Source organism: Rattus norvegicus, chromosome 15, assembly GCF_036323735.1.
Source record: "Rattus norvegicus strain BN/NHsdMcwi chromosome 15, GRCr8, whole genome shotgun sequence".
Taxonomy (NCBI): domain Eukaryota; kingdom Metazoa; phylum Chordata; class Mammalia; order Rodentia; family Muridae; genus Rattus; species Rattus norvegicus.
Window position 1 is genome coordinate 955,838 of NC_086033.1, and position 24,802 is coordinate 980,639.

A 24,802-nucleotide genomic window follows, 5' to 3' on the forward strand; every position below is an offset into this window, starting at 1 on the left:
GTAGGCATCAGGAAACCCTTGCAGTTTTTTGAGGAAGTGGCTCCCTAAGTTATATGTAGAAGATCATTGGTAATTTTTTTAAGCGTGGCCTTGGAGTCCCCCATCAGGGCCTTTCTGTTACAATAGATAGAGATGTTTAAAAAGGATCCTACCCAAACTCTACCCTCTGTTAGAGTTTTCTGGGTATCAAGGGACCCAGAGTTTGCTCTTGAACTGTGTATCAGGCCCGAATTTGACAGTGTTCCTAAGAAGGTCACATGGCATTTCTAACATCAGTCCTAAGATGATCTGGAATAAGGCAGAGAAGCACAGACATGAGGATTTATGTGTGCTTTGTGTCAGGTAGACAATTTATAGAAAGAGATAGCTCTCACCCAGGTGAGCACAGAAAATTGATGGTGTCCAAAACAGAGGCATGGGGCACTTTGAGGAGCACTTCATGTCATGAAACCCGGGAAGCATTAGACCTCAGTTTGAGAGGGAAGGGAATATGACAGGAAGGAACACATTATCCTCTTGGGCATTGACTGATCATTAGGTGAAATGAACTCATCTACTCGTTAAATCATATCCCTTCTCTTTTGACTCATACCTTTCATAGGGACCTTTTGTTAGATTTCTCTCACATCAGACCCTGCCATTCTGACAGATTCTAATAATAGGAAATGGTAGAATGGCCTGGAGCCCACTCAGGGTTGGGGACAGAATGCCACCCTCCCAATTTTTCCACTGGGCAGAAAAGGAAGCCAGGGACAGGTTAGCTAAATAAATCCTTCCCCTAATGCATAAACTAACAGCATGTGACAGTCCCCCATGGGACTAGAGAAGGAAAAAATCATGGGTGTCATGATTCCAGGGTTTGGATAGACGTGACACAGGAATCAGAACAAGTTAGTGCTCCGCAGAAGGTCATTATTCTGTCCTGTATTTCAGAGGTTGTAGAACCAAGGACCGTGTACATTCTCCTGAGCCATTTCCTCAGGGTAACAGCGGTAACTTCCATTTTTCTCTGAAGATGATGCATAGCAAATGATGTTGTATTAGGTGGAAATGGGACACGCCAATGCAATTGGAACCAGAGAACCTGAGAGGGTCCCATGTTTTCCCAGTTTGTCAAGAGCCTGGTGTGAAAGTTTTTTGTAAGTGGCTCCATGATTGTCCGTCTGGCAGAAGACAGTATCTGAGTCCTAGAAAAGCCAAATCTCAGAAGCAATGATGGCAGTCAAGGAGTTAGATGCAGAGTTGACAAATTCTGGCAGTTGCTGGACTACACAAATCAGAATCCTCACAACAGAACTCAAAATGTTACTTACTAAGAGCTAAAAAGTACCCAGAAGTGATGGCTAAAACCTTCTTACTAGAACCAGAACCATGAGAGAAACTTGAAGTGATTGATAGGCTCCGTCTTTCAGAAGTATTCATATTTCACACTGGAGTCCTAAGTTCCTTCATTAATAACATCTGTCTTGACCACTAAGGACATTATCTGTTCCCTCCCTGCTATGTAGTTAGGGCAGCTGGCTCTAGAAAAACTCCAGGTAGCCTTGATTGCTTAAAGACATACTTTATAGTCTCTTCCCACCATGATGTCTTTCCTAATGGCATATATTCTGTGTTAACTCAAATACACTGTCTCGATTAGAAAAGCCCAGAACAAATTATCATAAGATAACAAAAGAAGTAGGTTCTTGCTAGGCATAGATTCTGGAAAGCATGCCGGGTATAGTGATGCTCGGAGAGCAGAGCACTTTGAATAGTTCTTCTTGTAAATTTGATTGCTTATTGAGAATCCACTGTGTCCTCTACTGGTTGCTAAAAATGCGAGGGGGTAAAATGGGGGAGAAAATGCAAGATCCTACTCCTACATATGTTCAGAATCAAGGTAGATACAAATCCTTTTCTTTGAATGAACAACTCACACCTCTGTAGGGAAAGAATCATAAAATTCGCCAAAGCTGAGGAGGACGAACATTTGAACCAGAAGATGAAGTCTAAGAAACACCCTGCAGCTCCACATTGGTGTTCAATATTACAAATGCTCTGTGAGGGAAGCATTTGCTCTTTAGATGGAAGGGTTGTGGGGGCACTCTGTTCATATTTCACCCTGATCCCCATTTCTGTAGTTCACTGCAGGATGCTGTTGGCCTCTATCCATGATGCTTGTCATGATAGAAAAGGCTTTAGTTACCATGTGTGGAACTTTAGGTCCTAAAAGGTTAAGCAGGGAGAAGGGTAAAATTCTGAAACTATGTAGTAACTTCCTTTTTTTTTTAGGAATTTCTTGGGTTCCATGTTTTGGTTCTTTTTTTTTTTTTTTTCGGAGCTGGGGACCGAACCCAGGGCCTTGTGCTTCCTAGGTAAGCGCTCTACCACTGAGCTAAATCCTCAGCCCCGGGTTCCATGTTTTAATGTGAGTGTCTAAAGTCCAATGTTGAACTCTGGGGCTTGCTGTATTTGGCTGTAAGGGGAACTCTACTCTTTAAAATATAATTTGACTTCCTCACAGCAGGTTTGCTGGCAAAGGGGATTTGCGGTTTAACTTTAGGCTCTTGTCTTCAAGGCAAGCTTTTTGTGTTTCTGCTGTGGCAGGGCCTTTAGTTCACTTCCTGAGATTAATTGATGGCAAGTGGCCTTCCTTGCTCTGCACACCCTCAAAACAAAGATCTTTTATTCTCCTCTTGAAGTCAGGAGTGCTTAATTTCTAGCTGTGGACTTTGGAGGTAGGAATCAAGAGGTGAGGAGCAAAGGAGGTGGGCGGGGGTGGGGGAGCCTAGCTCACTGGGGCTACTGTGTTATAAATAGTGGGCATTCCTAAACCAGCCTTCAGATCTTCGGCACATGACAAACACTCACACAAGCCTTAATTGATTTTTGAGCCACTCCTTAGTGCATTGTCTTGACAAGGGGCTTGCGGGGTAATTTTCTACTGAGTATTCATGCAAGCTGTGCACTTCATACATACCCTTGATGTTCTTTGCCTCTCTTTACAGCTTAGGGCCTTGTGATTTGAGCTGCAGGGGAGAGGGAACAAGACACTGCTGCCTCCTGCAGTAGAAGGGTGACTTGGGGAAGTAGGGACAATCAGGACTGGCTTCTGGTCAGTCAAAGTCTTTCAAAGGATTATCCCTCTGCTCCCTGACAGTGCCACTGGAGCTATTCTGCCCCCCACCCCCACCCCCACTCCTGCCCCACTATTTCCCATCCATATACATGGCCTGTTAATAACAGAAAATGGCTATGAGTATTAGTACAATGGTCGAATGGCAAACAGGGGAGGGTGCATTTTAACATAGTAATATTTATAAGATTTCAACTTATGGGAACTCTTTGTCATGGCAGTGGGAGAGCCAACAGAAGTAGTCCTATATCTTTATGGTTGACCTTTTCCACTTTGCCTTCTTCCTTTGACCATAATCAGAGCTACCAAAGCAGGACTGGATTCTAAGGCAACCATAAAGAACAGTATGGAAAGTGGCAGTAAACACTTGGTGAAGATAGGTTTGCTAAGTTCTGCACTGTATACATGATGTGCCTTTCCTTATATGATCCCTAAATTGATTCTATTTTATAATGATTGTATTTAACATTCCCATTTTACAGATTGAGAAGGTGAGGCAGAATATAGCTTACCAAGTATGAAGCAGACCACAATCTGAAGACAGATTTGCCTCTGGGGTTAGAGTCCATAGCTACCATATGAATTGCTTTTGAGGAAATAGGTGACTTCTTGCCTTTCTTGGTATCAATCCTTAAACAATATTGGAAAAACTATACTCTCATTTCACTTGAGCAGACGGACTAGGTGGTGATTAGATTTCATCTTTTCTCTGGGTTAGGCTGTACTTCAGTGCAGGTTAAAGTTCAGTGAACATACCATTCAAGAGAGCCCTGCAATCAACAGCAGGAAGGAAATTCCTTTCTCAAAGTTCTTAAGGCTAAAAGTTCAAGGTCAAGACTTTAGAAGGACTGGTTATTTCTGAGGTCTCAGGGAAGGAACTGTTTTATCCTTTCTTCCCAACCTGCAGATATTTTTTTTCTCCCATGATGTTATTGCGGCCCTTGTTCTGTTGATGTCTGAGTCCAGATTCCCACTCTCTCTATGGAAGAAAGTCAAATCAGTACCCACCTGATCTTATTTTTATAAATAGCATAGCTCAAAATATGGTGATATTCTGAGGTAATAAGGATGAAGATCTCAACATGCAGATGGCACACCTGACCCCACAGCAGTGAAGTAACGGCTATAGCTATCACCTATTACATACACTTTCTGTCTCTTTAAAATACGACAGGAGCCCTGGCAAGTTGTAAGTGGTAAGTGGGTATCGAGTCACTTATGGAACATCTAAGGAGAGTTATGGATTGCAGTGTGGGTTGAAGAAATGCACAGTCTTTACGTGAAAGGGACTAGTATTTATTGATGGTAATCAGCTCTACTAGGTCTTACAGAGCTCACTGCAGGCCTTTGAAGGAACTATCATCCTTAGCCTGCAAGCTGAGATGTCAGAATGCCCTGTTCAGAAGTTTCCTTATGAAACTCATTCTCATGCATAACAACCTCCCTCGTTCCTTCTTATTTCCCCAACCATGGCAGTGTTGACTGGTGCGCTCAATGGCAAATACATGGAGCTCTTCTCTAGAAGGACAGTTTGGAGAGTTCCTGATTTAAAAGGTGGAAATCCCTGGAGACACCCACCCCTTCTCTTTCCACCTGTATAAGGGGTCTCATGGCAGGCATAAGCCAATGAAAAACACTTGAAATTGCTACAGGAACTGACACGGTAAAGAAATACATCATGGCTGGCTCAAAGTGGTCTGTTGTCGCTGGGAAAAATCATACTCTGAGCACTGCCAACACCTCACAGCAGAATCTGGTGAATACAACGTTTAATGGGCCTGTAAATCCATCAGTCTCCAGTGTTCCTCACCCCGCCCTCCAACAATCTTTCTATACTTATCCATTACCTTCTAGCCTTTCATATCCTGGCACTGAGCCAATCCTTTCCAAATCCTCCTAGCTACTTCTCTTCTCAAGGAGGACCCACTGCTTCAAATCTGAAGACCCTCTAGGCCCACCAACATTTGTAGTTGTTACCCCCAATAGTCCTAGCTCTTGTACCTTGTTTTTAAAAATAGCAACTCCTTTTCAATATTGTATTTTATGTAACATTTTTTGTTTTGGGGAGCACAATGCTAGGTCATGAGTTAGTTGGCTCATCTTCTATTGATTGTCAGTGCATATCTAAGCAGCTCTCAGACAACTGCTCTGAGGCTTCTGTGCCTTAGACCAAGTAACAGGATATGGGACATCTCAGTCATCTCTATTGGGAACCATTTTGTGGCTACTCAGACCTCACTCCTTTTAGTGATTCTAATAGCTGCTGATAAAACAATACTAAAATGCTTAACTTTCACAGCTTGCCATGGCTCTCCTCTCAACAGGTCAACTGTTGTTGTCCTTCCCATCAAACCTTCCCAGACCCTAAACCAATGGGGAATAAGCATTTTTTTCTCTAAGTCTTCACATTGTCTTGTACATGATAACTATTTGTTATAGCACACACACACACACACACACACACACACACACACGCTAGTGTGCCATGACCTTGGACCTATATTTTCTTTTATTCTGCTACATGTGAACCACTATTTGACATTACTACATCTTCTTTCCTGACTAACAATAGGGGTCTCATGTTTATTGATAACTTTACTGATTAAAGAAACCAAAGTTGGAACTTCTGGTGCCACATCTGGCCTTCAAAGTAAATATCTGCTCTAGGGAGATTTTTCATGTTTCTCAGGCCAGACCCTTCTAGAGAAATCCTAGATGATGTAAATTTAAATCATCAAGGTCAGACTCAGAGACCTATGTGGAAGATGCAGTATACATGGAACTCCTTGGAGATTGGTTGCATGATTTGGCATGTTAGAGCACAAACCATGGCTCTAATCCCCAGAGTCATATATAGCTGCTTTCCCTAAATTACAACCTTTGTTTGTAATTAATATTCACCATCACATTTTCCCCTCGTAATGATGGGCAGTTGACCATCCATCTTTCTTGTAGGCCACTCTTACTATGGTATATCTTCTAGGAAGAACCAAATGTTCCTAACCAAAACACATCCCTTCTTTGCCAAGGCATATATATTTTAAAGTGAATTTTTGCCAGCCTGATGTATCTTCAACCCAGCTGGTAAGATGTGAATTTAGTTCTAGATGTCTTGGAAGACCAGAAGGCCCTGGAAACAGGTTCCTGGCACTCAGAAGCTAAGATAACATCTTCTTTCTGACCAACAAACAAGGGGAGGAGAATTTGAACTTGACTTTGTCTTCATGGCAGGCCTAAGAGACTTTTGCACCCCAAAACACATTCTTCAAGATATGAAAGAGACTCTCTTATCAAGCTCCTTCTCTATAGTAGCTTTGTCCACCTTCCTATGACACATGTTAGCTAAAGAACTGTTAAAGATTTCTCAAAGTTAAATAGTAAATCCCTTGATTTACTACACTGTGTGTGTGGGGTGTGTGTGTGTGTGTGTGTGTGTGTGTGTGTGTGTGTGTGTGTGTGTATGTAGACAACCACAGACAGTGAGTTCTTTCTATATACCTTACATGGCCTCTAGGGATCACACTCAAATGTCAAATGGTTGCATGGAAAGTACCTTTGCCCACTGATCTATTTCAGTGACCCTGATTTCAGCACATTTGGACTTGGCTTTATATGTGGGAGGTGTCCTGGTAGTTTACAGCCTCTCAAGACCTGTCACCAACTGGGCTACTGAGATGCTACTCTGAATTGGGTTGTCCTGCTTCTTTAACGATCAGCTGTGACAGTTTCTGCAATAATCTAGCATGCTCCTTGAAGATGACACCACCGAGTCGCATCACATGGTATTCATCATTTGCTGTGGCCTCAAAGCAAATTGCCAAAAGTAAAAACATGCAGTGAGTTTCCCGTCTTCTCCATGTGGAAGGCATAATAGACAGATCGTGCTAGATGTCCAAAAACTTAATTCTGTAGAGAGAATTGCTGCTCTACTCTCACAGCAGAGATGAGAAATATCAGGTATTTCTCAGGGAGAAACATTTAATACATAATTAAAGATTATCTTTTAAACTTCTGAAATAGATCATTTTAAAGATAACATCATTTCACTATACAACATTAAAATTTAAATCTATTTCTATTTTCCATCTTTGGTCAACAGTTTGCTTGTGGAAGTTAATTTTGCTGCAGAATAGGTCTGCCTGGGACCATATCTTAATTGTACACAGTCAGTGTTGTAGACGCTGAAAAGTGCTTCCCACACAGTCACATGCTGACCATATTAGAGATAGAGACGCAGGCAATGAATATAAGTTGGTCTGTAAGGCTTGTTTCTTATACTGTGGGCATGGAAGAGCTACCTGATTTCATTGTAATTCCTTTGGTTGTCAGTTAGACTCCGCCATCCCACTAGAGGGAACACTTCTGTGCAGCCATGCTTCCAGAAGCAGCAGGTGTAGCCTTGAGAATTTCAAACAAGTTTATTAAGATGCATCTGAGCTGGAGGCTCTCATCCAAGGAATGCCATGTTTGGAAATGAAGGTGGGGATGAGGGGCCTGTCATTGGACAGTTAAGCACGAATACAGTTGTCAAGGCGAGGAGGAGAGAGGGTGTTGTTTAGTATTGAAATCATGTATTCCAGATGTGGGCATTTGGTAGTCAATCTGCTCTGAAGTGACATGCTGCTGAATCTTTAAAGGGCTTCAGCCGGGGAGAGCAAAATCTGATTGGGCAAATTGCTAAAATATTTAAAGTGCAGCCTGTTAAAGCTTTTACTGCGAAGAGCATCGCGTCAGAAGTTGTAGTCAGAAAGAGCGAGTAATTGGCTTTCCATCCTGTTGCCAGTCAGCCAGCATGAGGCTCTATTCCTATTCCTTCCTCTTCATTGCCAATGCTAATAGCAAGCCTTTGGGGTGCATGCATGTGTGTGTGCATATGTGTAGGCTAGGGAAACTGGATAGCTGGTAAAATGAGACAACAAGGAATGAAATGGTCAAAAAAAAAAAAAAGGAAGCTGAACCCACAAAATGGCATGAAGCACATTTGCAAAATGGGCAGGGAAAAAGCCAGAATTACTACCTGACAAAGTCAACTGCCCTTCCAGAGGGGAACATGGTTTGGACAGCTGCCTTTCAAGGGATGTTCTCTGCAGGAAAGAAGATGGCCATTGGTGACAACTACTTTCTCAGCATCTGTCATCTCCTCTGAGATGTGACACTGGGGGACCCTTTGCATTTATAATTTATCACATTTTCCACTTAGGTCTTCCTGCCTTTTCTCCCCAGGCATGACCCCTTGTTAATTCCTGGCAACGATCAGATTGACAACATGGACTCCAATGTGAAAAAGTACGACTCCACTGGAATGTTTCACTGGTGCGCACCCAAGGAGATTGAGAAAGTCATCTTGGTGAGTGAGTGAGGGACCATGGCATCCACCTTTGTCTCCTTTGCCTGGCATGAGGAATTTGCTCACAGTGAAGCTTTTCCTAACTGAAAAGTAGAGGAGACTGTCACTTGAACTAGCTATTTTTGAAGACTAAAATTCTGACCAGAGACTGAAGCGGCAAGATCTCTAATCGGAACATGAGTTTACAGCAGATTTCTTTTCTCTCCAGAACAGAACTTCCAATCTCTGCATTTTTTTCAGGACAATAGTGGTAACTATGTGCTATGGCAAGGTATCATGGGAGATAACATACACATCATTCCTGATTGTCATATGTTTCTGGGGCCAGAGCCTGGTCCTGCCATCTGGTAGTTGCATGGCCAGTTCTTGAACACTCATTTTAATTATCTCATCTGTAAGAAGATAGGATGAGAATGACCCACATCTTATTTAAGATGGTAGTGCACGTCCAGCCCATGACTCCTCAGAGTCAACTTTCTCTTACCTGCTGTGATTATCATGATTATTTGTAAATAGCATGAAGAAATAGGAATATTACCTGGACTGTTATCCGTTCAAATTTTGTCACTTTGTTTTGTTATATGTCTTCATGGGCTGGCACTACCACTTCCAGGCTTCTCTGTTGAATGTGGGTAACAGGAATCAAACTCGGGTCCTCATGTTTATATGGCAAGCATTTTATTAACTAAACATCTCTCCAGACCTACAATAGTGTTTCTTCCCCTAACTAACATCTTTTCAGTCCTTCTTAACACATGATGCAGGAAGGCAAGTGCATTTGGTGAGGATGACATTGCAAGACTGTGGTCCATTGTCAACGATGCAGCTCAAGACAGTTGCTTCAAGGAAGACTTCAGGAATGCCTCTAGAAATAGCAGACTTCTCCTGCTTTGGCCCAGGAAAAGTTAGCCCAGACAACAATCCATTCCATTGTCTGCCTTTGTCCTCTTAATAGCTTTAGGGTTTTATGCCAACACCAGCTTCCCTGGCATTTACTGTCTTGCTAATCCATGAAAAGTGGGTTAATAGTCAGGAAGGCCTGCTGGACTGGGCTCTTCCCCCTTGTTCCTTTAATACCCAGATGGCTGTGAGCCTTCTCCATTTTCAGGTAGGAAAATCCTGTCATTTTCTATTTCAGGGCCACCCTTACTTAGCAAGGACTTCCAGATCCTCAGAGTGGTTCTGTATGCTAATCCACTATGTTTTAAGGTGTGTGTGTGTGTGTGTGTGTGTGTGTGTGTGTTTTCAAATTAATTATAAATGAGCATTGTGAGCCAATACACATTGTAATGAAAGCTATCTCAGATATAAAGTCAAAATGCTCAGCTGCTATGTGATTTGCCAGGAGGGGAGATGGTTCTAACCACTTAGATGCTCTGTAGTTGGTCACTATTGGCTTGGTTACATCCTCAGTGTTGGCTATCTGAATATTCTGCATACAGCATGCTAATTGGCATGTGTCAATATCCACTTTTAGAAGAAAGGAATTTAAGATTGGAGTTCATCTGTAAAAACAACATCACAGCTAAGGAAACATTGATAGCAAACACACTATGGAGTAGGTACTGTTCTTGTTCTCAGACATAATGAACAGGGCTTATATTCTAGTGGTGCAAAGGGAAGGCCAATGGGGTGATGAATGAGTCCATGAGAACAATTTAGATATGAATGAAGGGCAGGATCCTGGGAAGGACAGAGTGTAGAGGTACTTCTGAGGCAATAGCATAATTCAGTAATGAATAGATGGAATTTTTATTCAATGGGTAGAGGAGAAGAATGGAGAGGTACAGGGTGGATATATGGAATCACCTGTGGAAGATGCTTATGGAATCGATTTATTCACTGAGTGCAAAATTACTCACAGAAACACTGGAAACAGAAGAGACAGTGCTCTAATTGAAAAGGAGATATAAAACTGAACTATGAAACAAGCTTTTGTGTGCTAAGTGGTATGAGATAGAAAGTCTTCTTCAGATCCATGGAATAGCACCAGTCTAGGTCTAAAATAGCCATGGAGATCCATCAAGTATGAATAGGTTCTGCCTACAAAGGTTTGAAGGATGCCTAGAGAAACTCCTGAGGGGATTTCTCTTAGGTCTTAAGCATGGGAAAGCCAGGCTCCCCAGGTTTGAGGTACAGGACTGGCGCTTTACACACTTCTCTAGCTATGGCATCTTTTGGAACTGGTATTTACCCCAGGTCTAAGCTCCTGAGGTTAGCTTCTATACCCGGGTCATTCTACCAACTGGTACCTTTTTATTTTTTATTTTTTTGCATTCTTTGATTTCCAACTTCTACCCTTCAACCCTTTTGTACTCCTCTTTTGGGGGGAACTAGCTTCTTTAGTGACCAGGCCAATTGAAAAAAATACAGGAGTTACATTCACAACACCCCAGAGGGCTTACCTATCTGCTTCTGGCTCCAGCCACCTGGACTTCTGTGCTGTCCAAAGAACTAACTTCAAATCTTCTGCACAAAGTGGCAAGAAGTGAAGGGAGCTCTTGGGAAACCTCTTGGGTCCCCTTTTATGACATGTTTCTTACAGCTTGTGTCTCAGGCTTCCTTTGATTCTGGGAAACCCCAATGTTCTTGCCTTTATTCTAATGACCAGGAAATGTAAGCTAGCTTCTTCCCCTCCTGGGGGGGTCGCTGTAATAACCTTGACATTGTCGTGAATTGCAATATTGGCGTTTAAGCAATCAATACACTGGTCAATGTTAGGGATTAAATCAAGCAGAGGTTGGTATGTTCAGTGGACATTAATATGCCTCCCTCAAATCATTGTAAGCCTCATGGGACCTTACAAGCATATGGTAAGAAACAGGAAAGTTGGCAGGCAGGGAGAAGGTGTTGATTAGAGGAGAAACAATGAACCACCCCATCCTGCTTTCATCCTGTTCTCTTTTTCACCTGTATAATAATCAAAATGTCAGTAGTGGACAGATAGCCATTTGCACTTTCTGGGTAACTGGGGTCCTCTTATATAGGAATATTCCTTCCTTTGTCATCTTCATGGATGCAGATCTAGGGCTGGGGAAAGACATTGGTCTGTGTCTTTACTGATTGGCTTCTAGACCCTTGTCATGACTATTTGTGGGTTTTTACATGAGACAAACCCTTCCAAAAATAACTTAGGAAACCCTAAAGTCTGAACATGGGTCAGTATGCTTTTTCTGTAGAAGCAGGCATTAGTGATTTAAGTCTCACGGGCCATGTGATCTTTGTCTCAACCGACAACTCTTGTTTTCCATGAAAGGAACCATGGAAAATACCTCGATATTATGAGTTGGCTGTGTCCCAGTAAAACTTTATTGGAATGTGAATTTTATATGATCATCATTCATAGTGACATTTCCAATATTGGTTTACCTTTTAGTCATTGTGAATTTTAAAAATCAGTTTTAGCTCAGTGGTCATATAGAAGCCTGTAGGCTTGTATCATCAGATTGAAGCTGCAGACCACAGCAGCCAGCCTATGGTTTCAGATATCACATTCAATCTCCTGAGACAGTGAGGGGTATGCTACCCCACTGAAACATCTAAAGAGAGAACCTCAAGTTTCAGCTGAGACCATCCAAAGAATAGGAGCATTTAATCATCATCTTAGCCAAAGGGCCTAAATGGCTCTCATTTTACCCTTCCTTCCTTCCTTCCTTCCTTCCTTCCTTCCTTCCTTCCTTCCTTCCTTCCTTCTTCCTTCCCTCCCTCCTTTCTTTCTTCCTTTCACTTTCTTTTTCTTTTTCATTATTTCATCATCTCTTCCTTCCTTCCTTTTTTATTTGAGACTAGGTTTCTCTGTGTAATCCCTGGAACTCACTCTTTAGGTCAGGCTGACCTCCAACTCAGAGATCCACCTGCCTCTGCCTCCTAAGTGCTGGGATTAAATTGTTTATCACCTATTTAATGGACGCTAAGACTTACTTTCTTCCAATATACCCAAACATCCCCTTTTATTGTCTTTGTTCTCCTAAAAATTCCTATCCCCGTCTCCTCATCACAAGTCTACATGGTGCACCCTATTGTTCTAGAAGGTAGTAATGTGTGAATATATGCTTACAGGAATTTATAATGTAAATAAAGTAAATACTTCTGTGCATATTACAGATGAGTATATAACATGTATATAGTGGCAAAATAAAAAATAATAGCTGTCCTGCAAGCCCTCCTGGTATTTTACAGATTCTTTAATGGTAAATAGAACCAACAAGGGAAAACATATGCTTGTATGTATGCTTGCTGTATGTACTAAACTTACTATAAAGATCTATATGTTCTCCAAAATGCTGAACATAGAGTTTTGAACCAGTTTTTGACTTCATAAAAGAACCTGGTGGTGTACAGCAGCCCACATGGTGACCTGAGTTTTACCTTTTTACCCAGTTCTCCACTTTCTCAAGTATACTTTTATCCATTAGAAGAGGTACCTTTTGCAATTTTACATATGATGCTGAAGAATTATTTCTTTTCTATTATTCTGAATTAAATTAAACATTTTGTTTTTACTATAGTTCAAATAATAGCTTTATTGGGTACCTTTGTGCTATTATAATAAAAATGTCTGAGATAGCTAATTCACAAAGAGAAAACAGTAGCTCACAGTTTAACAAGTTCGAAGTCTAATGCTAGGCTACCCCAATTGCCTGATCTTTGCTGAAGTGGTAGATGATTATAGCAGGAGATCAAACATGAGCAGAGAAAAAGGAGATGGGTGTGTCCGTGTTTCTCTTCTTGTACTGATTGTCTTTGGGGAAGACATGGACGGAGTCAAGGAATCATGTGAAAACTCCCAGGTGGTTGCACATAAACTGCCCCACACCTTAAATAATCTAAAGACCTCAGCAAGGCTTCAACTCAACAAAGATCTACCATAAAATAATGCCACCCTGAAGACAAAGACTTTAACCACAATGGGCCCTTGGGGGACACTCTTTGAACAACACCTCAATCACAGCAGTGGTACACAGTAAGCAGCAACTAGTGTTAGCCTTCCTCTCTGCATAAGTGATGCTTTCTCCCCTTATACCAATATTATAAGCACTTCTTCTTATACTCTTGCACCCCTTTCTGTTACAGACTCGAAGTGAAGCTGCCATGACTGTCCTGAGTGGTCATGTTGTAGTCTGCATCTTTGGGGATGTCAGCTCAGCCCTGATTGGCCTCCGGAACCTGGTGATGCCGCTTCGTGCTAGCAATTTTCACTATCATGAGCTCAAACACATTGTGTTTGTGGGCTCCATCGAGTACCTCAAGCGGGAGTGGGAAACACTGCACAACTTCCCCAAAGTATCCATATTGCCTGTAAGTCAGGGTCACACTATTTGATGTCCTGTTCTTCATCTTTATATTCACAAGAGGAAGTCCCAGGTGGCTGTAATTGTTGAAGCTTTGATCATGTGTCTGCTCCTTTATGTGGCTACAGGCCTGAGGATGTGGGAGTCCTTCCCCTGTACTCTGCTAAGAAACTAAAAGCCTGGGAGGCCTTATTAAAAGAATTTGCAGCCAAGTGCAGCCCCTTGTCAAGGGTGAAGTTGAGCTACCTCTACATGCATTAATGTACCACTGTCTAAACTCTCTTTCCTGGGTGAAATTTAGAATGTCACCCTATTTTGAGATATATATATATATATATATTATACATGTATAATATATATATATATATATAATTATTGGCATTTTAATTTGACACGGTTAATCTTAGAGAAACATAGACCTGTCCCATCTTCCATCTGATATTGACCAAATAAATAAATAAATAAAGAGCAAGTTTATCTCTACTGTATGGAATTTCATACCTCCTCTCTGGGGAATCTGGGAATTCATCCTTTGTCTAGAAACCCAGACATGTTTTCCATGGCTTTGTGTGTTTGTGTATATATGTAAACACACACACACACACACACACACACACACACACACACACACACACACGTGTGTGTGTGTGCTTATTGATCACAAAGATTGCTAGGACACCAATCTATAAAAGACAATTTGGGACTCCACAATTTAGTATGAAGATAAGGGATGGGTAATTTAAAAGCCAAATGACTAGCAACTTTATAATTATAATATATTATCCACAAAATTTCAGACTTAAAGACTAATAATTCTTTTCAAAGTTTTATATGGTTTATATATGCCAGAAATTCAGGAAAATATTGCCTATCCTCCAACTATTTTTATTATCAAGTCATACCTAAAATTGAGGGGTATGCAGCCACTTAGCTATCAAGAGGTCTGTTTTTCCCTACTTTTTTATCAGCTTGTAGAGCAACAGAAATGCAGCCAGAAGAGCCAAGCAGTATAATGTGTTAAAGAATATATAAGGGGCTATTTACAGATAGCACCCTTGGGTGCACTATGTATCTCCCATAATGCCTGGTCCAACAGGTCCCTCAATGCAGAAAAAACATTAGACAGATCCGGTTTGGATACAGGACCAAACCCTGACTGCTTTAATGTATACCTGCAGTTAAAGATGGTCACTTGTTACAGTTCACTCTTTAAAGAAGCATATCCATATACTGTATATCTGTTGCTAAATTCAGAAATATGACCAATCAATTTGATTATCTCCTTCTGTGGTCATCACTATTTACGTGTGATATATCACATGACCCCTTTAACTCTGAAGGTATCTCTGTAAAAAGTGAACTAATTTGCTAGGTGCACAGGTGGATGTTTATGTAGGCAGGACTTGTGGCATGACCTCTGATATTTTTGCATATGCCTGTGTTTCCTTCTGTGTGACCCCATCCACATTTTCTCATCTGCCCCTAAAAGTCAGAACAAGTCTTATATTTTTAGAGCCTGTATAAATCCCCCAAATGTAGTACACTTAAACACAGTGGGTTTGTACATTATGAGCCTTAACCCCTGTCTCCATTGTTAAATTGTGTCGTTCCTATAAGGGCATCCTAGAGAAACAAAAGCTTTCTATGTATGACTTTGGTATTTCTTGTGGCTTGAAATCATATGCCTACAACTGGACATGAGCTCCTTCAGATCACAATTACTGCTGGGTTTCCTACAAGGTGAAAATTAAAAGAACGTGGACATCGACAGCTGTTGTTTATACACTGGCAATGTGATACAGAAAGTTGGTCACACTTAATTTTGTACCAAGCTATCATAGAAGATGGTGTTTTTCTCCTTCTCCCAAGATACCACTCCAGTGCTTGGACCAGCCTATGGCCCTAAATGCCCTTTCTCTATGGCTCAACTTTACAGCAATATTTAGGAGCCCTAGAATAGAGTCATGACTTCCACTGAGTCATAAAGAGGAGTTGAAGTGGTCCATAGTTATCTAGATCCTATTTTCCTAAACCCCATCTAGTGATGGGAACTAGGGGAGATATATACAGCAGCTGGCAAACACTTGGCCAATATAGGCTAAGGCTGAAGGCAACTGGGATATATATATATATATATATATATATATATATATATATATATATATATATATGCATTTAGATATATATATTTAAATGCATCTAGAGGATCAGGGATGTTTTGGGCTGCATGAGAACCCCCAAAATAATGCTGTCTAATATGGGATGGCCCAGAGTGTGAGAGTACTCATCCAGTCTATCAAATCTACCATTACACTCTATCATTAACCTTGGATCTACAAAGGTTTTTACTGCCTCACATTGTTATAGGATTTTAGAAAACTCTGTTTACTGGCTTATTTATTTTTAATTGTACCAGTAATATACAAATCTGTTCTTGTTATAAAATATTCAAACAATATCAGAGTATATAAAGTCAAAAGCAAACTTTCCACTCCATCCTTTCCTCTCCCAGAGGTAATTACTGTTATTAGTTTAGGGTATAGTTTTTCCCGAGTTTTCTTTTTGAATTTACATACATTTATAAATATATAATTTTTACTTTGAGTAGCTTCATTTATTTCAAATAAATGGAGCTATACTTTTTAAATTGTTCGAGATACCCACCTCCCCACCACTTACTACTCCCTATATCTTGGAGCTTATTCCAACCCAGTGATTAGGTGGAAGGGTAGCTGAGGCTGTTCCTGCCTACGCTTCCTCTATTGTACACATGTCCCCAAATATAGTTAACTTTGCTTATGTTGTTGGATCATCGTGTCCTTTTCTTGGCATTTTTTTTTTTACTAAACATTGTGCAATAAAATTTTATGACCCAAAGTTTACCCCTTTTCCTCTGCCCTGTACAAAATGCACACTAATTCCATTGGCTCCCCTCAGACCTCCCTATTGAGCAGAGCCATGAGCCCCATTTTATCATACCATGCTTTGTGGATTTTCCCCATGACTGCGTTAGAAATTGTTAAAAATTCTAGTTGGATATGCTGTCTGTTGCCTGAGACAGAAGTGACCTGCTATTAAATAAACAGGCATTTGAAACCCACCCCCTCGTTATGTTCTGAAAGGCAGAGGTTGCCACAGGACAGTTACTTAAATCAAGACAATTTCCAGGCAGGAGGAAGACGTAGACCCTGGCATTATTTGTCTCGTGTTTGTTAGTAATAGCTTGATTGAGTATTGAGAACTGGCCTGAAATGCTGCCACCAGCACCAACTACCCTTTAGATTAGCGTGCAGCCCTTATTCCCTGAAATGTAGTTAGGCCAACTTAATGTCAAGACACAAAAAAGATACTTGTTAAATAATGTCCCAGAGCTCCTGCTCAATCTTTAATTTGTTTTTATTTTTCCTCTTTCCCTCTTCACTCTCTCTTGGTATTCTCATATCCTCTCTCTCTCTCTCTCTCTCTCTCTCTCTCTCTCTCTCTCTCCTCTCTCTCTCTCTTTCTCCCACCCCCATGCCAAAGGGTACGCCATTAAGTCGGGCTGATTTAAGGGCTGTCAACATCAACCTCTGTGACATGTGCGTTATCCTGTCAGCCAATCAGAATAATATTGATGATACTTCGCTTCAGGACAAGGAATGCATCTTGGCGTCACTCAACATCAAATCTATGCAGTTTGATGACAGCATCGGGGTCTTGCAGGCTAATTCCCAAGGTAAGGACAGGCTGTAATACTTCTCTGTTGTGCCTATGGGGGACAGGGACTGGCAAGAGGGATATCCTTCACTCAGTAATTCAAAGAGGCTCACATCAGCCCGCCTGGCAATGAAACCTGTGCTTGCCACAATGGCTTACAGAGGAGCATCTGTACTTCCTGCCATCTGGAGATGCAGACCTGAAACCTGATGTATGTCTCCTTCCTTCAGTTTGTTGCCCTTTGAGGCAACAGAAGAGTCTTTAAATGGCTACCCTCTCTGCCTTTTCAAACAATGGGCTTTATGACTAGGGTCATTGTCTAAGAGCCAGAACAATGCGTAAATGTCAGCTGTACAATTTCCATCTCCTTCCCTGTGAGTACTTTTCCATGGAGCTGAAAAGGGAATGTTAAGCTTTACTATGCTTAGTGTCACATCCAAAACACTACTCACATAAGGGTGGAGATCTCTAAAGAGTAGAGATGGTACAGATACTTGAAGTCATATGGCAAGGAGTGATGCTGGCTGAACTGTACATTTTCCTGGAGAAGGCACAGATACCTGAAATGGCACACAGCTGCCTTCTCTTGGCCTCAATCTTCCCTGTCATTTGCTCTGAGATTCTGGACAGATAGTTATAAGTAATGATGTCATCTTGTAGTCTTAGGGAAGTTGCACAGCAAGTAACCCCATAATGAATGACCTTGGAAATCAGGATAGAAAAGGATAGGAGAAAAACATTTTCTTCTGAGTGACAGCTCTATGTGGGTCATGCAAGGCTTACTGGATGGGCATGATTGACTGCTGGATTGGGGGCCTTACTCCCATCATTCCAAGGAGCAAGGCCTGTAGCTACTGAGGTAGGAAACTCCTCATTGGTAGCTCGTCATGCAGAGATTTCTAGAAGCTTGACTGGGTCATGGAGCTAAGACTTTGGTGCTCTGCTGTCTTTGAACAACCCAGCACCACCACCCGTATCTAGCTTCTGCTCAGCATTGCCAAAAATCCAAAAGACCGTAGTACCTGAAAAACCCTGACATTGCAGGTTTTCTTCCTTGCACTGGCTGTCCTGGAGAGAACTAGGTAGAGAAACAGGTACTCTGTGGTGGGACTAGGGAAGTGAAAGAAAAGGAGAGGCCTGAATGTTTCATAGTAGAGCCAGGTCCAGCTATGAGGTTCAAAGCCACTCTCAGGGGAGTATCAGTCAGTGGCCCTGCTGCTGGGCCCCAGGAGAAGAGGCAGACTTCCTTGGGATTCCCAGCAGCTTTAGGCTAAGCTGTAACACCACCCATTTTGCTGACTTGTGCTTCTCCAACCTTTCTGAGAGTTGCATCAGTCACTAGTACTAAACAAATCATGTCAAGCTTCCATTTTTCTGACATAACCCTGCCTCAGGCCTAACTTTGGCCTCTTTATCCCATCATCCATCCCTCCTGATGGTCCACAATATAAATACTGGTGCAGCTATGGAAGAGAGCAACATAGCAAAACCCTGAGAGACACCCTGAGTTCTGCCAGGCTGTACACACAGGCAACAGAACTTGCCTCCTTCTCAGTTTGCCCAGGGAGTCCTGGGAGTGCAAAGACAGTGAGTTGATCTTCCAGGGGTTCAATGCAGCTAGCTGGCATGTGGTTTCTTCCTCTAAGTCCTTACTCTTTAATTTGTCTTCCCCACTCTCACCCTGATGTGAGCATCACCTGGGGCAGCTTGTTGGAAATACATCTTCCCATGGTCTACCTTATACTACCTGTCAGATGTGCATTCTAATGAGATCCCTGGGTGACTGGTACAGGCTGTTCTAAAGCAGCACATTGAGCATGCTGATCAACTCATTCCTGTCCTGGGGAGGGAAGAGCAAAGGAGTGGGAAAGATTTGGAAGGAGCAGTCTTTCCCCTTGGTTAGAGATGCAGAGAACAGAAGAGGGCATGAAGCACTCACTCACTCTGGCCTATCTGTGTCCTCCCAATACAATCAGGACTTCAAGGTCTACAGATGTGTAATAATACACTACTGTGTATTATGCGTACACCTGAAATAGGCATACATCATTTTCTTTTTCACCCTGTCTTCTCCTATCCTGTCATTGACCTGAGTATCATCCTCTGGTACAACTCTGGTATTCCAATGACAACAGTCCAGTGTTGGTTCTTCTCCACTGCTCACCTCTAGAGCCCATTGGTACACACTTCTTTGAGTTCTAGCCATGAGATAAATAGGGGCGTTGAAGGTCCCTGCCATCCTCCACTTCTATGACCTCTTTGACTAGCCAATCCCGCGGCCTCAGATCCTTGCTTCTCCATCCAGGTATTTGGAAGGTACACACTCCAAGGGAGGCTGGAGTTACAGGCAGCAGAGGCATCGTGTAGTTCTTTGTGTTTTGGGCAACAAATAGTATGTGCCCTAAATGAAAACCATAGGAGTTCCTCACATCTCCCAGGCTTGTTTCATCACAATGAACCCCATGGTCCTTGACAAAAAAATGCACAACCACCTTTACCTATATACAAGCCATGTTTTTATTCTTCCAAAACCCAGCTGGGTCCAGAAATGTGGAATGAGGACAGCTGCTCTGCTCTTGTGGTGGAGTACTCTGATGACCATGTGGGAAGCTGTTCTAATGTGCTACACTTGAATAGGAAAGGGCCCATTAGCACCGAGAACGTCCAGCCTCCATGGGTAGGATTTGCATCTGTGTCTATACAACTGCCAGGGCATGTTATAGGGACTCCTCTTTTTTTTTTTTTTACCTTTGCTTCTCTGCACCTTGTTCTTTCGTGTCACTTTGCTAGCCGACATGGTGTCAGAACTGACCCAGCCTAAGGATTCTGGGCCAGACACTTTCTGAAAAGAGAGGAGATGTGATGGCTGGTTGTCAAAAACAATTACAGCAGAAGGTGGTATGTTCCATGTGGGCTAGTATATCCGATGTGACATTTGGGTCTATGAGATGCAGTTTTAATATACAGCAGGCAAAACTGCACTGACAGTCACATAAAGCAGGTGAAGCAGCTTCTTGCTGGTCAGCAAACATCAGCTCGGAGCCACTTTACAGCTCTTTACCAGCGACTAAGTGCCTTTATTTGCAGAGTGCCTGTCATTTCCCTTTGGCTGGAGAGCTGGTGTATTATTTAGCATGCATTTATCTGGGGGAAACACTTCCATTTAAATCAGCTGGTACAATAGTGCCTCTTTGCCAGCCTGTTTCCCTGTGGTGCTAAAAGATGAGAAGGAAGTCTGATCTTGGGAAGAGTCAGGGTTCATTCCCAGAGAGCCTCTGGGATCAGCACCTAAAATGTGAGCTGGGATGGAGTGGCTCTTTTTTGTTATTTTAAATATAAAAATGTGAAATGAGCATCCTGCACTTTATTTTCTCTTCTGGTCAAGGCTTCTCTTAGGGAAAAGAAAGAAACACAGGCCTGTCCCCCATGTACCAGCCACTCTAAAGACAGTAGTGGCTCAGGTTCAGCCTCTCACTAGCAGCAAGAAATGCAGGGAGTGGAGGACAACGACAGTACAGATAAAAGAGGGCCAGGTTAGCAGGAGAGGGACACAGAGAGGGGACTTATTGCATCTATTCACACATCTTTATAAGTTCTCCCAACAGAGGCAACAGCTGGGCACTCATTGAATGCAATGTCTGAAGGGCTATTGAGCCCTTGAGACAATGCAGTGGAGGAACTGAATTTTCTCTTGTCCTAACTTGTAATAAAGTTAAACTTCAGCAGCATCTTCTCAGTGCTGGGACAAAGTATCTGACAGGAAACAAGTGAAAGAGGGAATGGGCTGTTCTGGCTCATGGCTCACGGGAAGATAGTCCTTCATGGCTGGAAAGGAATGGCGGCAGGAATAGGAGGCCAGTTGGTCACAAAGCACCTGCAGTTCAGAAGCAAAGTGAACAGGAAGTAAGACCAAGCTATAAAACTTTAAGGTCTACCCCTCCCCAGTGGTCTCCCCCAGCAAGGCTAATGGTTCCACAGTCTTCTTAAGCACTGCCACCATCATAGACAAGTTAGTACACACATGTGCTTGAGAGGGGTAGGTCATCTTACCCCCAAATTGTGAGAAATGGCTCTCTGTGGCTAGTGGCTCAATAACTAGACTTCTTACTGTGGGGAGATAACTTTTTTTGGCCTTGCTAAGAGTTTTGATTTGGGGATGTCCTCAAAGATTTGTCAGACCAGGGCAATTATAAACCTGTCTTTGAAAACTACAGCTTGACCCTGGCTAAAGGTAGGAGGCATGCCTATGAGTAGTAGAAAAGAGTTCTTGGGAAATGGGTTGAGGCTCCTTGTGCAGCTTGTGGTGTCATAGTGAAGCAAGGCAGCCATGGAGGCAGATTTGAAGTATTGGAGAGATGGCTGCTGAGGGCAGTGGTTGAAAAGCAGAGGATGGGTGAGGAACTGGGAGTGGGTTTTGAGGTTGGCTACTGGATAATGGCCTTGAAACTAAGGAAGAAGACAGGACCAAGGAAGAGACATGAGTTGAGGAAGAAGGCAAAGAATTTAGTCCTGATCACATTGAAGTGGTGAGGACCACGAAAAACCATGACGATAGCCCACATAGCCTGCAGCATTAATTCATCAGTGCTGAGGTAAAGAACAACAGGAGCTTCAGCTTTGGATGGAGGCTCCTAAGAAGCAAAGGACTCCATCGTTTGACAGGATACAGATGTTCTTTTACGTGCCAGTAGACCTATCAGTATATGCCAGTAGACCCATCAGAGTTGAAATAACATGCCACAGGCCATGCTCCTTTAGAAGAAACTTGACATGAGATTGATTCAGACCCTACCTGAAGAACTGGATGCCATGGTACATGTCAATGATCCCAACACTCTTGTCAGTGCAGAAGGCAGAGATGGGAGAAGCAGCTAGAAGTTCATGGGCCAAGTGGCTTTAAGTATACTCCTGCTGCTCCCTCTTAACTTTGCATATCTTTGGATCTTACTTGTCTTCTTGGGACTTGAAAAAACTCAAGAGGAGGTAGAAGTGGCAGGAGGCTGTGTGGAAATCTTTTGCTTACAGGCTTTACTTGCCAACCTAGCTTCTGTCACCATCTCTAAGTGATAAGTATAGGTGTTAGTTACCCAGCACATAGCTTTGGGAAGTGACACAGCTGAGATCTAACATTGCATTGATAGATATCCCAAAACCAGCAGAGTCCTGTCCTTGATGCAAGCTGAGTCTCCATAAGAAGGAATTCCCCGTTGTATTTCAATACCTGGGCTATGTTTGAATGCTAGTTTTAAAGGGCGTTTCTTCATCTCTCCCTGTTGTAGGCCTTATATTGGTATGATTCATGCTTCATGTCCTAGATGTGTCTGTCCAATTCCACAAGCATGTGCCAAGTGCCTGTGTGTGTCCAGACCGTGTGGTAGGCATTGTTGGTGAGATAGAGAACATGAAACCCATTCCTTGTCTGGGCTCTTCTTACACACATATAGGCTGTAGCAAGAAGCACTGTGGAATCTGCAAGGATGAGTTTCTTCCCTATCACTCTAACTGAGGACCGTGATGCTAGTCAGCCACACGGGCTTGCAGAGTGGTGCGGGGTTGGGGGAGAAAGCAGTGTTGGGAGGATTGGGTTTTAGACATGCTTCCTTTCCTCAGGAAGCTGATGGGAAATCCAGGGGAAGCTGAAACCTGATGTGGAAAATGACCTCTGGTTCAGGAGGAGTATTCAACTGCAATAAGGCCTCTAGTGCTCTAGAAAGGATATGGAGACTTGGCGAGAAGTTGTGGGGATAGTGGAAGAGAAGGTTTGAGGATCACTTTAGAGTGAGGAAGCCAAGGGCACTGTAGTTGGAGCTGAGGAATCATTAGATGCCCAACAATCCAGGGAAATAGCACAAAAATCAAATAACAGATGTTAATTTTTCCTCTATTATATGGTTTTTATTGTTACTGTTTTGTTTTCTTTTTTGAGTCAGAATCTATGTAGCTGAAAATGATCTTGATTCTTCTGCTTCTATCACAAACACACATACATACATGCACACATGCACTTACACATTCACACATGCGTGCTCATACCCATTTTCTCCAGCCTTTCATTATCTAAAGCCACAGTGACTTTTTCCATTTTTCCCTTTGGGAGAGATGTTTTGGATTAGGACCTTTAATTCACTGGACAATAAATTCAGGCTTCTTGGGGACTTTCCCAAGCTGGAACTTAGGGACCAAGCTCATAGGAAGGAATCCAGTATGGGTGTCTGAATATTCATTTGCAAGCTACCACTGAGGAAATACTACTAGATGAGTCTTGCTGGTGAAAGTATAATTTATTGGGAGCAGGGATCATTACACCCTGGTCACCAGAAGGATTTCTCATAAGCCATAACAAGTTGAAGTGGAGAAAGGGACAAACAAAATAATTGTGTAAAAAGGACAGCCAGAATGAGGAATGTCTGAATGAGCCATTTACCAATGGTAGAGATGAGCAAGTTAAAAGGCCTGTTGTTCTTTTGCACAAAGATCAGGACCAATAGCTAATAAATAAAGGACTAGGTTTTCTTCCTAACATAAGGAAGTCATTCCGAGGAAACAGATCAGGATCTGCAGAGGTTGGGAGCATTCTACCATTGTAGACTAAGGGAACATTACTGGCCACCATGATCTCTGTGACAAGAGGCAGATTGAATGGGAAGAGCCCAGTGGTCCTTTTTAACTGAGAGTCTCTGGAATTTTCTTGGTTTTTATTACACAGAGTTCTGCATTTTATAGGTTCTGTAGCTTGCTCCTGGAGGGAGAGCTGTGGTGTTTGGCAGAACTGGGGTCATGGGTCTCTTAGTGGAAGTGTTCATATCCTTCCTGAATGGTGCTGGTTTTGTGTCTTAAAGATGCAGTGTGGCCAGTGTTGGGTGATCATCTACACATCTGGTGTTTCCATTAGAGTGACAGACCACCCCATCCCCAACTCCCATGTCACTCTTCAACATCTGCCCTTCCCACTTCCTGCTCTCCCCTCCTCCTCCTCTGAGCCTGACTCCATGTACACACAGACTATGAACACACATATGCGTGTTTCTTCTACCCAGCTTCCCTCCCTGAAATCAGAGAAGCATTTTTTCAGCTGCTCCTGTATAGCATTTCATTACCACAATATTCTCTCTCAATTCTGAAATGGTAGTGGGGGAGCACCATTTCTCTTTATGCCTACCGAACGAAGAAAGCTCAGCACTAAAATATTTTCCTTCCGTTGTAACTGAAATGGCTGTTGGCTTCCATCCCAAAAACCAGAAAGACAATTCTACTTAACTGTTTAGAGATTTATACATACCACACTGGAGTAGCCTCTAGGTAGTAACTTTAGATACCCAGCTCAATAATTTTCTTTTATTGGCTTGTGAT

At 42.4% G+C, this 24,802-nt stretch overlaps 1 protein-coding gene across 33 annotated transcripts in view; it reads left to right on the forward strand.

Annotated features, from left to right (window-relative positions):
• Kcnma1 (potassium calcium-activated channel subfamily M alpha 1) overlaps window positions 1–24,802 on the forward strand; it is a 706,053-nt gene that overhangs the window by 604,773 nt on the left and 76,478 nt on the right. For all 33 annotated transcript variants that reach the window (XM_063274699.1, XM_063274700.1, XM_063274706.1 and 30 more), the window contains 3 exons: window positions 8,342–8,465; window positions 13,539–13,763; window positions 17,279–17,471. In XM_063274699.1, the coding sequence (XP_063130769.1) occupies window positions 8,342–8,465; window positions 13,539–13,763; window positions 17,279–17,471 (542 nt within the window). The remainder of the gene's footprint in view (window positions 1–8,341; window positions 8,466–13,538; window positions 13,764–17,278; window positions 17,472–24,802) is intronic.